The following is an 18,592-nucleotide window of genomic DNA, read 5'->3' on the forward strand; positions in this document are numbered from 1 at the left end:
AGGAACCGTCCTTTTTGGGGACTAAGAAGAGATTTGAGTAGAAACCTCTGAACCGTTCCCGGGCGGGAACCGGTACAATTACCCCGTTGGCCTGCAAGGATGCCACAGCCTGAGAGAAGGCGGCGGCCTTGGAGCAGGGGGGAGTTGACAGAAAAAATCTGTTTGGCGGGCTGGAAGAGAATTCTATCCTGTAGCCGTGGGAGATGATATTCCGCACCCACTGATCGGAGACGTGTTGAAACCACACGTCGCCAAAGTGGGAGAGCCTGCCACCGACCAAGGACGTTGCTGGCTCGGCCAGATAGTCAAGAGGAGGCTGCCTTGGTGGCAGCAGCTCCTGCGGACTTCTGTGGACGCGGCTTCTTGCGCCAGTTGGGCTTCTGGTCCTTGGCTGAGTTAGTGGACGAGGCCGAGGGCTTAGAGGACGACCAGTTAGAGGAACGAAAGGAACGAAACCTCGACTGGTTCCTGCCCTGGACAGGTTTCCTGGTTTTAGTCTGTGGCAAGGAAGTACTCTTCCCGCCAGTAGCCTCCTTAATAATTTCATCCAGCTGTTCACCGAACAGCCTGGACCCAGCAAATGGGAGCCCAGCAAGGTACTTCTTTGAAGAAGCATCTGCCTTCCACTCTCGAAGCCACAAGATCCTGCGGATAGCGAGGGAATTAGCCGAAGCCACCGCAGTGCGGTGAGAAGCCTCCAGCATGGCAGACATGGCGTAGGATGAAAAGGCTGAAGCCTGAGAAGTTAAGGCAACCAATTCAGGCATAGAGTCCCTAGTGAGGGAATGCATCTCCTCTAGAGAAGCAGAGATGGCTTTGAGAGCCCACACTGCTGCAAAGGATGGGGAGAACGAGGCCCCTGCCGCCTCATAGACAGACTTGGCCAGGAGGTCAACCTGGCGGTCAGTGGGATCTTTAAGTGAGGTGCCATCAGCCACAGATACAACTGTCCGGGCTGAGAGTCTAGACACCAGAGGGTCTACCTTTGGTGAGTGAGCCCACTCCTTGACCACCTCTGGTGGAAAAGGAAAACGGTCATCAGAACCACGCTTTGGGAAGCGTTTGTCAGGACAGGCTCTGGGCTTGGACACAGTGGCCTGAAAACTGGAGTGGTTAAAGAACACACTCCTTGTTCTCTTAGGCAAGGTAAACTGGTGCTTTTCTGCCAGAGAGGGTTGCTCCTCTGATACTGGCGGATTGAGGTCCAGTACAGAATTAATGGACTCAATCAAATCACTAACATCTGCATCACCCTCGGTCAGATCAATGGGGCACATGGAGGTAGCGTCCGAGCCCCCAGTAAAGACATCCTCCTCGTCCTGCGAGTCAGCTCGTGAATCGGAGCCGCGGGACGAGGAAGGAGAGGGGACCCTGCGTCTCCTTTTAGGAGGACGGGGTCTGGGAGCAGATGAAGAATCCTCTGTGAGCTCTGCAGAGCGAGCCGTAGCAGCAGAGGCGCCCTGAGAAGGGGGCTGATGCATGCTCAGCAGAGTCCGGGACAACTCTCCCATGGAGTCGGCAAAGGACTGGGAGATAGACTTAGAAAACAATTCTACCCAAGCCGGGGGTTCAGCCACCGGGGCCGGAGCAGCCGGAGGGACCACTGGGGAGACTCCAGGCTGAGGCACCACCATGTTAGAGCAGGCATCACAATGTGGATATGTGCTCGGTTCATGCAGTACGAGCTTACATGCAGTGCATATTGAGTACAGCCTTGCAGCCTTGCTCCTAGTGTGAGACATGCTGCTGAGGTGGGGGCTCTGAGCCAGAATGACCCCCAGAGATTGTATAAGAAGATCCACAACCGGAGGTTGTGGCTTACCAGACCGTTTGTGTGCCCTCCGGATCCCACAGCTCGGACCCCCAGACAGGTTATGCAGAGATGCTGCAGCCAGCGCCGATCAGTGTGAAAACGCTGATAAAATGGCGCCGGAGCGAGGAGAGGGGGCGGGGCCTAGTCCAAGAGCGGGAACCGGAGGGCCAAGAAGATATACAGGGGAGGGAAACATCTCCTCAGAGAGGAGTGTCCTCCCCTGTGCCGAACGGCCGGTGGGCGGCGCCGCACTGTCCCTCTGCATGACTGACATGCAGGGGCAGTGAAAACGAAACTAGGCCTCAGGCGAAGCCGGGGCCTAGATTTTACAATGCGGCCGGCGCGCAGGCACCCTCGGCGCGGTTCTCACGTGAAAACCAGAGAACCGGACGGAAATATCACAAAAGTAAACTGACACACTCTCCCCAACAATAAAGTGCAAGGGACCCCCTGACAATAACGTCTCAAATACTTAGCTTGTGAGACGCAGGGCCAGGTCCCTGAGGGATGAGTGCTCCGTCCAGCAGGGTCCTGAAAGGGCTGCGGATGGAGACCGGTCTCCTGCAAGGCAGTGAGAACCGTGCTGGCTCCCACTTCAAGCCAGAGCCCGAGGGATGGTGAAGGAGCGCGGCATGTAAGGCTCCAGCCTTGAAATCAACCTTAACAACAACGCCGACACAGTGGGGTGAGAAGGGACATGCCGGGGGTCCAGCTTGGACCCGCTTTTCTTCAAACTCTTTAAAATCAAAAATCAGATGAGAATGCATGTGTGGATGTGTGCCTCCTGAACACAAAGCATTCAACTGGCTATATTTGGTTATCCAGGGGGTGTATATGCTCAGAGGGAGGAGCTACACTTTTTAGTGTAGTACTTGGTGTGTCCTCCGGAGGCAGAAGCTATACACCCATGGTCTGGGTCTCCCATAGGAACGATGAAGAAATCTCTATTTTAGGCTAGTTTCACACTTGCGTTGGGTTGAATCCGCTGGGTCCGTTGCTGCGTCGTTTTGACGCATCCGTTATTTTTGTGTTGTCAACGGATGCAAAGGGTCCGTTATTTCACAGGAATCCATTAGCTGATTCCTGTGAAATAACGGACCGCTGCATCCGTTTGGCGTCCGTTAGGCGTCCGTCTAACGGAATCCGTCGGCTCGGTTTTATTTCTTTTTTTATTTTTTTTCATTCTGGGCATGCTCAGAATAAATTAGCGGAATCCAGCAGCGGATTCCATTGTTAAACACTTAGCGACGGAATCTGCTACCATAGGGAACCATTATAAATTTTAACGGAACCAACGGAATCCGCTGGTTGGCGTCATTTTGACACAAGCATTTAACGTTACATTCTGCGTTGCTTCCGCTTGGCGGAAGCAACGGAGTGTCGGCCAACGGAAGCAGCGCAGGTACTTTTGGCACAATCAATGTCATCAATGTAAGTCTATGGGAAACAACGCATGTTTCCCAAGACAGCGGATTGCGCCAAAAAAAAAAAAACAACCCAAGTGTGAAAGTACCCTTATCAACAAATACAGTATAGAAATCGTGCTGGCTCCTTCTTTTTGATTGTTTAGGTACCTTTGTTGTTGACTTCACAGTTGTGTGACCAAAGGTCTGTTAATGGCAGGTGTCTAAAAGAACTGAATAGGAGAAAGGCTTGTATGCAGGACTGGAAATAGGGAGAAGGGAGAGCAAAGTGTGCAATTTTACAAGGCTCCCACTTTCCTAGGGGCCCCAGCATTGATGAGAAGACTGCTTAAGGCCCTTGGTGACATCATGTTATGTGACCAAAGGTCTCTCTCATTTGCAGGAGTCTAAAGCTGAAGAGGAGCCTGGGTTTGAAGAGTCACGTTTATGTTCCAGAATGTGGTATGATTATATTTGAATAAATGTTGATTTATTTTTTTTTGTTCAAAAATAAATGTGGATTGCTGTTTACGGGGAAAAAAAAAATAAGCCATAGCCATGTTTCAGAGCAAATCTTAATATATGACCCGGTCTTATTTTTGGAGAAACATGGTATTACCACCTACTGCACTTCTAGGCATAGAAAAACTGGGGATATCTATTAATAAACCCAAGTTATATGGAATATATTCCAACAAACCAAGAGAACCAATGACCAATTATACTTTGCACCATTCTGCAATATACATGTTATATATTACATTTCTGGGTTTTCAAGATCTCTACATGCTGTCATTCAGCAAGACCCCTCATAGTTTACTTCCAGTGTCCGGATCTTCTGATCACGTGATGGACACAAAGGTGGATGAATGGTTACTGTACAGTTATCACAGTCCTGTATGGATAGAGCCCTGCACCTTTGTGTCCATCATCACTTAACCAGGACAGATTTCTATCAACTGCAAGTCAACAGTGAATGACAGCAAGTGAAGATGTCCAAATCCATATAGATTGTACATATCTGTAGTGAAATAGGACCTGTCATGTCTTCAAAAAAATCTAAGTTAAATACCTTGTAAAAATTTGCTGATCTCCCCTGGTTCTGCAACACTTTTCCGTTTAGATCTGTGTCACTCAGTTACAGAGGTAGTCACATTTGTTGCTTTTGTATGTGAAATCTCTGCTTCTAGAGCAACTGGGCATTTCCTCAGGGGCGTGTGCTTTCACCCCTCCCCACAGAAGCTGCCAATCATAGCACTGGCAGTATAAGACACTGCTGAGCGGTGATTGGCAGTGCCTGGGATTGAGGGGTGAAAGTGCACGCCCCCAGAGAAGACTATGAAGACCCAGTTGCACTAGAAGCAGAGATTTCACATACAGTGGAACATTGGTTTACGAGAACAATCCGTTCTGGGAGTGTGCTTATAAACCAAGTTACTCGTCTACACAACTTGTGCAATGTCCCATATAAACCTACAACTTCCCTTATAGGGAAGGTCTAAATCCAAACAACCAAACCAAAATCCCAGTGACCAATCCACAATTAAGCAAGATGGTAAAGAGGGCCACTGGTAAAGAAAAGACCAAAACAAGTACTTGGTGAAATACAAAATAATTTATTATTATTGTGAGCAATGACAGACAGTGATGGCGACCAAGATGACAATATCGCCAGACACAGATGCACAAACGCTACCTGATAATGTTACAAGGCTGCTAGTCCACAAAAGGGTTAATGTGGAATCCCATTAACCCCTTTAACCAAAAGGGTGAGAGGGTTATATGATAAATAATTAACTGGTTACAGTCACCCAAGTTCTTTCTCCCTGTATGGGCCAAAGACATGTCATCAATTCAACATGTTAACAGAATATTACCTTGAGACATGTTGGAGGAGTACTAACAGGCAAAGCAGGTGGCGGTATGCGGAGCCTCGATGCGCGTTTCACCGACATTAACCCTTTTGTGGACTAGCAGCCTTGTAACATTATCAGGTGGCGTTTGTGCAACTCTGTGTCCGGTGATATTGTCATCTTGATCGCCATCACTGTCTGTCATTGCTCACAATCATTATAATAAATTATTTTGTATTTCACCAAGTACTTGTTTTGGTCATTTCTTTACCAGTGGCCCTATTTACCATCTTGCTTAATTGTGGATTGGTCACTGGGATTTGGTTTGGTTGTGCAATGTCCCATCCTGGTCCCCTATTGTGCCATTGCGCGTACACACACACACACACACACCTCTCATTACTATTTGTTCCCTCACCGGCCTCCTGGTTCTTGTAGTCTGCAGGTATGTGTATCCAGTAACCATCGCAACGATGCTGTCAACATCATACGCAGGAGCCGCTTGCCTTTGATTGGTCAGCGCGCTGCCTTTGAGAAGCGCTGACAGCGGAAGCTCCTGCATCATCACGATGGTTACTGGATTCACATCCTGTACCGGAGGCCGCCGAGAGAACAGAAGGTAAGGTGAGCATAATGTGTGTATTTGTGCGGACTGCAAGAGCGGGTCAGAGCGCGGTGAAAGAACGGAACTGGGAGTGTGTGCGGTGAGTATTTGCTCGTACAGCAAAGATTGCTCATAAACTGAGTTACAAATTTATAGCAAGCTTTACTCCTATAGCGAAATACTCGCACACCAAATTACTCGTAAACCGAGGTTCCACTGTACTGCGCTCCAAAAGCAACAAATACTAATATCTCTGCAATGGAGCAAAGCAGCACAAAATGGAAAAAGCTGAAGAACCTGGGGAACTGCAGTTCTGCTCAGTTTAAGATTTTTATTTCCTCTGTTGCATGGGAATGAAATTTCATCAAGTCTTATCTACAATGCTGGTATTGTAACATGGCGTCTTTCTGCCTGGAATGAATGATAAGAAGAAAAGGGGGTGTGCTAAGAAGCAGATCACCAGGACAATAATATAAAAAAAAAGAAGAATACCCCATTTTCCCTGAGGATGCTATCCTTGGATGGCGATACGCGTTGGGGGGGGGGGGGGGGGGTACTTTTCTTGGTCTCCACCTCTACCATGACTGTTTTCCACCATTTTTTTGATACTTTAAGGTATCATTCTGCATTTTTTCCCTCATTTATGATCCTGGCTGGGATCATGGTGCCTTATCTGCAATTCCATGTTTAAACCTGTTTTATTTCATCTCACAGGTATCCCTCATATGCTTTAATCTTGCTCAGTTACTCTGGCAATACTGATTTATATATTTGAGGGGTTTTTTTGCATGTATATTCCTGTATATTATTGCATTTTGCAGTTTTTTTGCCAAATGTACCATTATGTATTGTTTATGGTTACTGTACATGGTTTACATTTTTGAGGTGGACACCTTTAGGGTTACGTGTAGAGTTGAGCGGACTGTTAATAATTCGAGTCCGGCGGAACCGGGGCGGGTTGATAAAGAGGTCCGGATCGAGAGAGATCGAGAGAGCTTGAGAGAAAGATCGAGAGAGAGCTCGAGAGAAAGATCGAGAGAGAGATCGAGAGAGAGATCGAGATCAAGAGAGAGAAAAAAAAAAAAAAAAAGAATAACAACCCCATTTTCCCCGAGGAAGCAATCCTTGGATGGCGATACGCGTTGAAAGGGGGGGGGGGATGGGGAATACTTTTCTTGGTCTCCACCTCTACCATGACTGTTTTTCCACCATTTTTTGATACTTTAAGGAATCATTCTGCATTTTTTCCCCTCATTTATGATCCTGGCTGGGATCATGGTGCCTTATCTGCAATTCTGTGTTTAAGCCTGTTTTATTTCATCTCACAGGTATCCCTCATATGCTTTAATCTTGCTCAGTTACTCTGGCAATACTGATTTGTATATTTGAGGGGTTTTTTGCATGTATATTCCTGTATATTATTGCATTTTGCAGGTTTTTTGCCAAATGTACCATTATGTATTGTTTATGGTTACTGTACATGGTTTACATTTTTGAGGTGGACACCTTTAGGGTTATGTGTAGAGTTGAGCGGACTGTTAATAATCCGGGTCCGGCAGAACCGGGGCGGGTTGGTAAAGAGGTCCGGATCGAGAGAGATCGAGAGAGAAAGAGATCGAGAGAGAGATCGAGAGAGAGAGATCGAGATCAAGAGAGATCGAGAGAGAAAAAAAAAAAATACCACCCCATTTTCCCCGAGGAAGCTATCCTTGGATGGCGATACGCGTTGGGGGGGGGGGGGGGGGAATACTTTTCTTGGTCTCCACCTCTACCATGACTGTTTTTCCACCATTTTTTGATACTTTAAGGTATCATTCTGCATTTTTTCCCCTCATTTATGATCCTGGCTGGGATCATGGTGCCTTATCTGCAATTCTATGTTTAAGCCTGTTTTATTTCATCTCACAGGTATCCCTCATATGCTTTAATTTTGCTCAGTTACTCTGGCAATACTGATTTGTATATTTGAGGGGTGTTTTTGCATGTATATTATTGCATTTTGCAGTTTTTTTTGCCAAACGTACCATTATGTATTGTTTATGGTTACTGTACATGGTTTACATTTTTGAGGTGGACACCTTTAGGGTTATGTGTAGAGTTGAGCGGACTGTTAATAATCCGGGTCCGGCGGAACCGGGGCGGGTTGGTAAAGAGGTCCGGATCGAGAGAGAGATCGAGAGAGAGAGAGATCGAGAGAGAGAGAGATCGAGAGAGAGAGAGATCCAGAGAGATCGAGAGAGATCGAGAGAGAGAGAGATCGAGAGAGATCGAGAGAGATCGAGAGAGAGAGAGAGATCGAGAGAGATCGAGAGAGAGAGAGATCGAGAGAGAGAGAGAGAGATCGAGAGAGAGAGATCGAAAGAGAGATCGAGAGAGAGATCGAGAGATCGATCGATCGAGAGAGATCGAAAAAAAAAAAAAAGAATACCCCATTTTCTCTCCAGATTACGCAGATTACACTTCTGCGGCAGCCTGATCCGGATCCGCAGGACCCTGATTATAACCGATCCGCTCAACTCTACTCATAACCTTTTTCTTTTTCTGCCTGGAATATCCAGACCAAAAATGAATATGCATATAACTCAAAAGTCCATTGTTATAAACCTCACCCACCTGTGTTATCTACCCCGGGTACATCGCCGTTGGTCGTTGCCATCACGCACATCTTTTTGGCGCTGCTTAGTCCGCGGCTATTCAGGAAGACTGGAAGATGCACTATATTGCGCATGTAATCATGGCCGTTAATGTTGGAATCTCTCAGAACACTATTAAGATTCTGGTTAATTGCCTTGATAATAATGTGAGGGTCACTGGCAAAGATGGCGATGAAAGGACCCTTCGAAAATAAAATCCGCACCTGAAAATAAATAAATAAATAAATAGAAAATGAATTCGCTCCCTTTACCCTTTTGCTGATTATTTTTCTGGCTAATTATTCTCAGTGACAATCTGTCAACGAGTTTTATAATGAAGCAGGACAAAAATAATATGTTCTCCCTCTCAAATTCAGTAAACACATTACCATAGGTTAATAACGGAGGCTGTAATAAGAAAATTACATGTCATACGTTTATTGTTAGACTGACACAAAGACAAATGGCAGACCTTGTTTTATTTGTTCATTAATGAGCCATTCTAGTAATGGCGGCAATTTGCATAAATCACATGAAAAAACAAGTGGTCCTGGGAATTAATTGGATTTCAATTGCACAGTTCTAGTTCTCCAGCAGGTGGCGTTGTGGACGGTCAGTATCTGCGGCGATGCAGCGTGTATGACATATCCGTCACAACTGGGGGATGAGGAAAGCGATATTTTATCAGATTTCTGAGCTGGAGCAGCCGTGATGAGCCATGTCACTCCCTACGACAGCCCTCTGGGCACAAACGCACAGGCTGGCTATAAAATTCCCAGCAATCGGCCATCGTTACAGAATTAATAGTTATGTAGGTCGTTTGCAGAACTTCCAATGCTGTTAATGTTGGTCATAAAACAGCAGATATATGAGGTCTCCAGCACCAGCTACGAGATGGGAAGTGCAGCCTGTAATTAAGAGACAATACTGTTTGCAGGAACCATTCGGGCAATCAATCCGTACCTAAAATGTGTTCTTCTGCAGAATATACAAAATGGTTTATTACAGGATATATATTTCGATCATTTATGGATATCCTAGATCAACTAATCATACTTGGTGTAATATACAGTGTTTAAAGGGGACTAATCATCATGATTTTCGTATATAAGATAAATCCAGTGCAGTACTGGCACTATATCAGGCTGATTCTATACATGCCATTAGTGGGCCGCTCGGATAATTAGGCGTTCAAATCCAAAAAAGTGAAGTTTAAAAATTTGTCAGCTTTTTGATTGACAGTTTCAACGCAGCAGATAATAGCAGGGTGGGTTATGCACATGGATTCCCGCCCCCCGCCTGTTCCTCCCTCTCTCTCTGGCTCTATGCTAATGTTTCTATTCAGTAAGATGGCATCGTAGCTGGCGCCTGCGCATAGTGCTCATCTCCGGCGCCATATTTCTGAAGCTCGTGCTATGCCGGCGTCACACGCTACGATATATGGGGCGATATGTCGTCAGAGTCACGGATTCCGTGACGCACATCCGGCATCGTTTGACATATCGTAGCGTGTGACAGCCACGAACGACTGTGAACGAGCAAAAATACTCACCTTATCGTTGCTCGTTGACACGTCGTTCATTTTCATAATATCGTCCCTCCTTCTGTGCTCCGGTTGTTCGTCGTTCTCGAGGCAGCACATGTCGCTCCGTGTGACACCCCGAAAACGACGAACATAGCTTACCTGCGTCCCGCTGGCAACGCGGAAAAAAAGAGGTGGGCGGGATGTTACGTCCCGCTCATTTCCGCACCTCCGCTTCTATTGGTCGGCAGCTGTGTAACGTCGCTGTGACGCCAAACGTCCCTCCCCCTTCAGGAAGAGGATGTTCGCCGCCCACAGCGACGTTGTCCAAAAGGTAAGCGCGTGTGACGGGGGTTACCAACTTTGTGCGACACGGGCAACTAATTGCCCGTGACGCGCAAACGACGGGGGCGGGTGCGATCGCACGATAGATCGTCCCGTGTGACGCTGACCTTACCCCCGGTCATACTATTATTGTGGCTGAGAGGGTAGCGCATGCGCCCTCGCTTCTTCAGCTCTGTGACCGCGGGAGCGCGCACGGTCACAACAGGACTGGCGAACAGCTGATCATAGCGATCAGCTTCAGTAGAGGATATTGGGACGCTACAAAACACCAGATCGCCCCAGGACACCGGAAACAGCAGACAGCCGCGTGCCAGCGACATCGGAGGTCAGGTGACTTCACAATGGAGTCACCTAACCCCGTGACGTCAGTGCTGCGAGACCCGGTCGTGGGTAGTGATATCGAGCGGCACTGTTGTCAGGGGGTCAGGTGAATGAACTCACTAGCACCTGACTTCATTGCCCCTGCCTGCAGGCGCGCACACACACACAAACTGCTGTGGGTGCCGCTGCGGTGACCTGGGCTCATCTTATGAGGGCCAGGTCACCGCAGGAAAGCACACACAGCTGTGTGTGTGTGTGTGTGTGTATTTGTCAGCAGGTGCAATGACGTCACAGGTGCTAGTGAGTTCATTCACCTGACCCCCTGACGACAGTGCTGCTCGAGATCACTACCCACGACTGGGTCTCGCAGCACTGACATCAGGTGAATCCATTGTGAAGTAACCTGACCCCCGATGTCGCTGGCACACGGCTGTCGGCTGTTTCTGGTGTCCTGGGGCAGTCCGGTGTTTTGTAGCTTCCCGATATCCTCTTCTACAGCTAATCGCTACAATCAGCTGTTCGCCAGTCCTGTTGTGACCGTGCGCGCTCCCGCGGTCACAGAACTGAAGAGGCGAGGGTGCATGCGCCACCCTCTCAGCCACAATAATAGAATGACAGGGGGTAACACGGGCTTCAGAAAGATGGCACCAGAGATCAGCGCTTTGCGCAGGCGCCAACTCCGACGCCATCTTACTAAATAGAAAAATTAGCATAAAGCCAGAGAGAGAGGGAGGAACAGGCGGGGGGCGGGAATCCATGTGCATAACCCACCCCGCTATTATCTGCTGCGTTGAAACTGTCAATCAAAAAGCTGACAATTTTTTTTAACTTCACTTTCTTGGATTTGAACGCCTAAACATCCGAGCAGCCCACTAATGGTATGTAGAGAATGTGCCTGATATAGTGCCAGTATAGAACTGGCTTTATCTTATATACAAAAATCCTGATGATTGGTTCCCTTTAATACAAATATACCTGGAGTCACACTACCCAGTGATGAAGCTGCTGTGATGGCAATACACAATTAACACAAGAAGTACGCTGGCGTCTGAGACAATCAAACACTGACAAAACTCCCAGACCAGATGGCATTCATCCACGGATACTGATGGACTGAGCTCAGTAATTGACAGACCGCTGTATATCATCTTCGTAGACTCTCTTGTAACCATGTTGGTACCTCAAAATTGAAGAATGGCTGACACAGTATGGCTGACACAGTATGGCTGACACAGTATGGCTGACACAGTATGGCTGACACAGTATGGCTGACACAGTATGGCTGACACAGTATGGCTGACACAGTACCGATATTTAAGAAAGATAAGAAAGTGGCTCCAGGCAACTACCGTCCGGTAAGTCTGACATCAGTTGAAGAGATGACATGCAATCATATATTAGAGAGAATAATATAATAATTGATAACCAGCATGGATCCATGAAAGATAATTCATGTTTAACCATAATGTTAGGGTTGTATGAGGAGGTAAGTGCAAATTTATTTGGACTTTGCAAAGGCATTTGATACTGTGCCACATAACAGTCTTATACTGAAGCTCCAGAAGCAAGGACTAGGGGGAACTATATGCAGATGGGTATGGAATTGGCTAAAACAAAGAGTAGTCATAAATGGTACATTCCCTAAATGGGCTATAGTCAGCAGTGGGGACCGCAGGGATCTGTGGTAGGACCGATTCTTATTAATCTCTTTATTAATGACCTTGTGGATGGGATTGAGATTGAAGTGTCCGTTTTTGCTGACGACACCAAACTATGTAGGATATTAAAAGCTGACCTTGATAGTACAATTGCAAAGAACATTGTGTCAGCTCACCTTCTGAGTATAGAGTCCAGTTTTAGATCTGCCACTCAGAGGCCTGGGCAAGGCAGAAAGTCCAACAAAGAAAAAAATTCCAGCGCAAAGAAGACTGAACTAATAAGACTTATATAAAATTTCTATTTTATTTTTCCATTAAAATCATTTGCCAAATGGTCAGACAGCTAAAAAACAGACTTCCGTGAAAAAGGGGGTGGGGGAGAAAAACCAACGCGCTTCGGCCTATGCTGTCTTAATCATGATGATCATGATTAAGGCATAGAACGAAACACGTCCATTTTTCTCCCCCACCCCCTGTTTCACGGAAGTCTGTTTTTTAGCTGTCTGACAATTTGGCAAATGTTTTTAATGGCAAATTAAAAGAAAATTTGATATGATAAGACTTGTTAGTTCGGTCCGCTCTGCGCTGGAATTTTTTTCTTTGTTGATAGTACAATATTACAAAACGATCTGGATAAGATGTCAGCATGGGCAGATACTTGGCAAATGAGATTCTCTGTTCACACTAGAAACAGGATTTTTCTCAGGAAATTTAAAAAAATTTTGTTTAATTAATTAAATTTAATTAATTGTTTATTTTTTTTTTTTTTTTTATCTCTACTGGCTAACACGGTACAAAGATATATTTTACTTGTATCTCAGGAAATTTAAGAGTCTGAAAGATTAGTGCACTTGCGGTCAAAAAACACACCAATAACGCACCGAGAAACCGCATGCGATTTTACCACGTTTTTGATGTGTATTTGTTGTGTTTTTTTCCGCAGTTTGGTCCCTGCGGTTTTTTACCATTAGCTATGGCAAAAAACACAGGTACCTGATGCTCATATTCTTTTTCTCAAGAAATTCTGCAGAAAGAATGTTCTTGAGGAAAAAAACGCAGTGTGCGCACAGCTATTTTTTTTTCCATAGGTTTTGCTGGGGAATGTCTGCAGAAAGGTTACAACCATTTTTTCAAGAAATTTCTGCAGCAAAAACGCTAAAAAAAGGCAGGTAAAAACGCAGTGTGTGTGAACAAGGCCTAAATGTTGATAAATGTAGAGTAATGCACCTCGGACTGAGTAATCCTATAGCTGCGTATACATAAAATGGAAGTAAATTCAAGACTACAGATCAGGGGAAGGACTTGGGTATTCTCATTACAAATAAGCTGAGCAGCAGCACTCAATGTCAGGCAGCAGCTGCAAAAGCAAACAAGATTCTAGGGTGTATAAAAAGAGAGATTAGATCCCGTGATCCCAACGTATTGTTACCCCTCTATAAATCACTTGTAAGGCCACATCTGGAATATGGGATCCAGTTTTGGGCTCCACATTTTAAAAAGGACATTCAGAAGTTAGAGTCAGTTCAAAGGCGAGTAACTAGACTATTACAAGGAATGGAGGCCGCCCATATGATGACAGGTAGAAAGAAGGGAATTTTGTTACTTACCGTAAATTCCTTTTCTTCTAGCTCTTATTGGGAGACCCAGACGATTGGGTGTATAGCACTGCCTCCGGAGGCCACACAAAGCAATTACACTAAAAAGTGTAAGGCCCCTCCCCTTCTGGCTATACACCCCCAGTGGGATCACTGGCTCACCAGTTTTAGTGCAAAAGCAAGAAGGAGGAAAGCCAATAACTGGTTTAAACAAATTCACTCCGAGTAACATCGGAGAACTGAAAACCGTTCAACATGAACAACATGTGTACCCGCAAACAAACCAAAAATCCCGAAGGACAACAGGGCGGGTGCTGGGTCTCCCAATAAGAGCTAGAAGAAAAGGAATTTACGGTAAGTAACAAAATTCCCTTCTTCTTCGGCGCTCTATTGGGAGACCCAGACGATTGGGACGTCCAAAAGCTGTCCCAGGGTGGGTAAAGAAATACCTCATGTTAGAGCTGCAAGACAGCCCTCCCCTACGGGGAGGCAACTGCCGCCTGCAGGACTCTTCTACCTAGGCTGGCGTCCGCCGAAGCATAGGTATGCACCTGATAATGTTTGGTGAAAGTGTGCAGACTCGACCAGGTAGCTGCCTGGCACACCTGTTGAGCCGTAGCCTGGTGTCGCAATGCCCAGGACGCACCCACGGCTCTGGTAGAATGGGCCTTTAGCCCTGATGGAACCTGAAGCCCCGCAGAACGGTAGGCTTCAAGAATTGGTTCTTTGATCCATCGAGCCAGGGTGGCCTTAGAAGCCTGCGACCCCTTGCGCTTACCAGCGACAAGGACAAAGAGCGCATCCGAACGGCGCAGGGGCGCTGTGCGGGAAATGTAGATTCTGAGTGCTCTCACCAGATCTAACAAATGTAAATCCTTCTCATACCGATGAACTGCATGAGGACAAAACGAAGGCAAAAAGATATCCTGATTAAGATGAAAAGAGGATACCACCTTCGGGAGAAACTCCTGAATGGGGCGCAGCACTACCTTGTCCTGGTGGAAGACCAGGAAGGGAGCCTTGGAAGACAACGCTGCTAGCTCAGACACTCTCCGAAGAGATGTGATCGCTACCAGAAAAGCCACTTTCTGTGATAGTCTAGAAAGTGAAACCTCCTTCAGAGGCTCGAAGGGCGGCTTCTGGAGGGCAACTAGTACCCTGTTCAGATCCCATGGATCTAACGGCCGCTTGTACGGGGGAACTATATGGCAAACCCCCTGTAGGAACGTGCGCACCTTAGGAAGTCGTGCTAGACGCTTCTGAAAAAAGACGGATAGCGCCGAGACTTGCCCTTTAAGGGAGCCGAGCGACAAACCTTTTTCTAACCCAGATTGGAGGAAAGAAAGAAGGGTAGGTAATGCAAATGGCCAGGGAGACACTCTCTGAGCAGAGCACCAGGATAAGAATATCCTCCACGTTCTGTGGTAGATCTTAGCAGACGTGGGCTTCCTAGCCTGTCTCATGGTGGCAACGACCCCTTGGGATAAGCCTGAAGACGCTAGGATCCAGGACTCAATGGCCACGCAGTCAGGTTGAGGGCCGCAGAATTCCGATGGAAAAAACGGCCCTTGGGACAGTAAGTCTGGTCGGTCTGGTAGTGCCCACGGTTGGCCGACCGTGAGATGCCACAGATCCGGATACCACGCCCTCCTCGGCCAGTCTGGAGCGACGAGTATGACGCGGCTGCATTCGGATCTGATCTTGCGTAGCACTCTGGGCAAGAGTGCCAGAGGTGGAAACACATAAGGGAGCCGGAACTGCGACCAATCTTGCACTAGGGCGTCTGCCGCCAGCGCTCTTTGATCGCGAGACCGTGCCATGAATGTTGGGACCTTGTTGTTGTGCCGGGACGCCATTAGATCGACGTCCGGCCTTCCCCATCGGTGACAGATTTCCTGAAACACGTCCGGGTGAAGGGACCATTCCCCTGCGTCCATGCCCTGGCGACTGAGGAAGTCTGCTTCCCAGTTTTCTACGCCGGGGATGTGAACTGCGGATATGGTGGAGGCCGTGGCTTCCACCCACATCATAATGCGCCGGACTTCCTGGAAGGCTTGCCGACTGCGAGTCCCTCCTTGGTGATTGATGTATGCCACCGCTGTGGAGTTGTCCGATTGAATTCGGATCTGCTTCCCTTCCAGCCACTGCTGGAAGGCTAGTAGGGCAAGAAACACTGCTCTGATTTCCAGAACATTGATCTGAAGGCTGGACTCCTGCTGAGTCCACGTACCCTGAGCCCTGTGGTGGAGAAACACTGCTCCCCACCCTGACAGACTCGCGTCTGTCGTGACCACCGCCCAGGACGGTGGTAGGAAGGATCTTCCCTGTGATAACGAGGTGGAAAGGAGCCACCACTGCAGAGAGTCCTTGGCCGTCTGGGAAAGGGAGACTTTCCTGTCCAGGGATGTCGACTTCCCGTCCCATTGGCGGAGAATGTCCCATTGAAGTGGACGCAGATGAAACTGCGCAAACGGAACCGCCTCTATTGCCGCCACCATCTTCCCGAGGAAGTGCATGAGGCGTCTTAAGGAGTGCGACTGACCTTGAAGGAGAGCCTGCACCCCTGTCTGTAGTGACCGCTGCTTGCTCAGCGGAAGCTTCACTATCGCTGAGAGAGTATGAAACTCCATGCCAAGATACGTTAGTGATTGGGTCGGTGACAGATTTGACTTTGGGAAGTTGATGATCCACCCGAACGCCTGGAGAGTCTCCAGTGCAAAATTCAGGCTGAGTTGGCATGCCTCCTGAGAGGGTGCCTTGACCAGTAGATCGTCCAAGTAAGGGATCACAGAGTGTCCGTGAGAGTGCAAGACTGCTACCACTGCTGCCATGATCTTGGTGAACACCCGGGGGGCTGTCGCCAGACCAAATGGCAGAGCCACGAACTGAAGATGTTCGTCTCCTATCACGAAGCGCAGAAAGCGTTGGTGCTCCGTAGCAATCGGCACGTGGAGATAAGCATCTTTGATGTCTATTGATGCTAGGAAATCTCCTTGGGACATTGAGGCAATGACTGAGCGGAGGGATTCCATCCGGAACCGCCTGGCGTTCACATGCTTGTTGAGCAGTTTTAGGTCCAGAACAGGACGGAAGGAGCCGTCCTTTTTTGGAACCACAAAGAGATTGGAGTAAAATCCTCGCCCCCGTTCCAGAGGGGGAACAGGGATCACGACTCCTTCTGCTCTTAGAGAGTCCACCGCCTGCAGCAGGGCATCTGCTCGGTTGGGGTGTGGGGAGGTTCTGAAGAACCGAAGTGGAGGCCGAGAACTGAACTCGATTCTGTACCCGCGAGACAAAATGTCTGTTACCCACCGGTCTTTGACCTGTGACAGCCAAATGTCGCAAAAGCGGGAGAGCCTGCCACCGACCGAGGATGCGGAGGGAGGAGGCCGAAAGTCATGAGGTAGCCGCCTTGGAAGCGGTTCCTCCATTTGCTTTCCTGGGGCGTGAGTGAGCCCGCCAGGAATCTGAGCTCCCTTGTCCTTTCTGAGTCCCTTTGGACGAGGAGAATTGGGGTTTGCCCGAGCCTCGAAAGGACCGAAACCTCGACTGCCACTTTTTCTGTTGAGGTTTACTTGCTCTGGGCTGTGGCAAGGAAGAGTCCTTACCCTTGGACTGTTTTATGATTTCAGCCAATGGCTCACCAAACAGTCTGTCCCTAGACAATGGCAAGCTGGTTAAGCATTTTTTGGAACCAGCATCTGCTTTCCAGTCCTTTAACCATAAGGCTCTGCGCAAAACCACAGAATTGGCGGCCGCCATAGAGGTACGGCTCGTAGATTCTAGGACAGCATTGATAGCATAGGTCGCAAACGCAGACATTTGCGAGGTTAGGGACGCCACCTGCGGCACTGCTGGATGCATGATAGCATCCACCTGTGCTAAACCAGCTGAAATAGCTTGTAGTGCCCACACGGCCGCGAATGCTGGAGCAAAGGACGCGCCGATAGCTTCATAGACAGATTTCAACCAAAGGTCCATCTGTCTGTCGTTGGCATCTTTAAGTGAAGCGCCATCCTCTACTGCGACTACGGATCTAGCCGCAAGCTTGGAAATTGGGGGATCCACCTTTGGGCACTGGGTCCAGCGTTTGGCCACTTCAGCGGGAAAAGGATAACGGGTATCCTTAGAACGCTTAGAGAAACGCTTGTCTGGATGAGCGTCGTGCTTCTGGATTGATTCTCTGAAGTCAGAGTGGTCCAAAAAAGCACTTAATTTACGCTTGGGATACAGGAAATGGAACTTCTCCTGCTGTGCAGCTGCCTCCTCTGCAGAAGGGGCTGGGGGAGAAATATCCAACAGCCTATTAATCGCCGATATAAGGTCATTAACCATGGCGTCACCATCAGGGGCATCCAGATTGAAAGGAGCCTCAGGATTAGAATCCTGATCACCGTCCTCAGTCTCATCCAGAGAGACTCTTCTCGCTGAGACCCTGAACAGTGTGAGGACGTGGAGGGTCTTTCCCAGCGAGCTCGCTTAGGCTGCCTGGGACTGTCATCTGAGTCAGAGACTTCAGCTTGTGATGCTTGAGACCCCCTTGAAGTACGGACTAGTTCCAACTGAGGGGGACCAGAGAGCATAGCCACAGCAGTGTCCATGGTCTGAGGAACTGGCCTGGCCTGCAAGGTCTCCAGGATTTTTGTCATAGCCTCAGACATTTTATCAGCAAACACTGCAAAGTCTGTCCCCGTCACCGTGGCAGGGTTCACAGGCGTCTCTGCCTGGGCTACCACCACCATAGGCTCTGGCTGACGAAGTGCCACTGGGACTGAACATTGCACACAATGTGGATCATTGGAGCCTGCCGGTAGATCAGCCCCACATGCAGTACAAACAGTGTAC

General features: G+C 48.0%; 1 protein-coding gene across 3 annotated transcripts in view; it reads right to left on the bottom strand.

The window, feature by feature from the left end:
* KIDINS220 (kinase D interacting substrate 220) overlaps window positions 1-18,592 on the bottom strand; it is a 249,348-nt gene that overhangs the window by 98,176 nt on the left and 132,580 nt on the right. For all 3 annotated transcript variants that reach the window (XM_075341087.1, XM_075341086.1, XM_075341085.1), the window contains exon 19: window positions 8,287-8,530. In XM_075341087.1, the coding sequence (XP_075197202.1) occupies window positions 8,287-8,530 (244 nt within the window). The remainder of the gene's footprint in view (window positions 1-8,286; window positions 8,531-18,592) is intronic.

Source organism: Anomaloglossus baeobatrachus, chromosome 3 (genome assembly GCF_048569485.1).
Source record: "Anomaloglossus baeobatrachus isolate aAnoBae1 chromosome 3, aAnoBae1.hap1, whole genome shotgun sequence".
NCBI lineage: Eukaryota > Metazoa > Chordata > Amphibia > Anura > Aromobatidae > Anomaloglossus > Anomaloglossus baeobatrachus.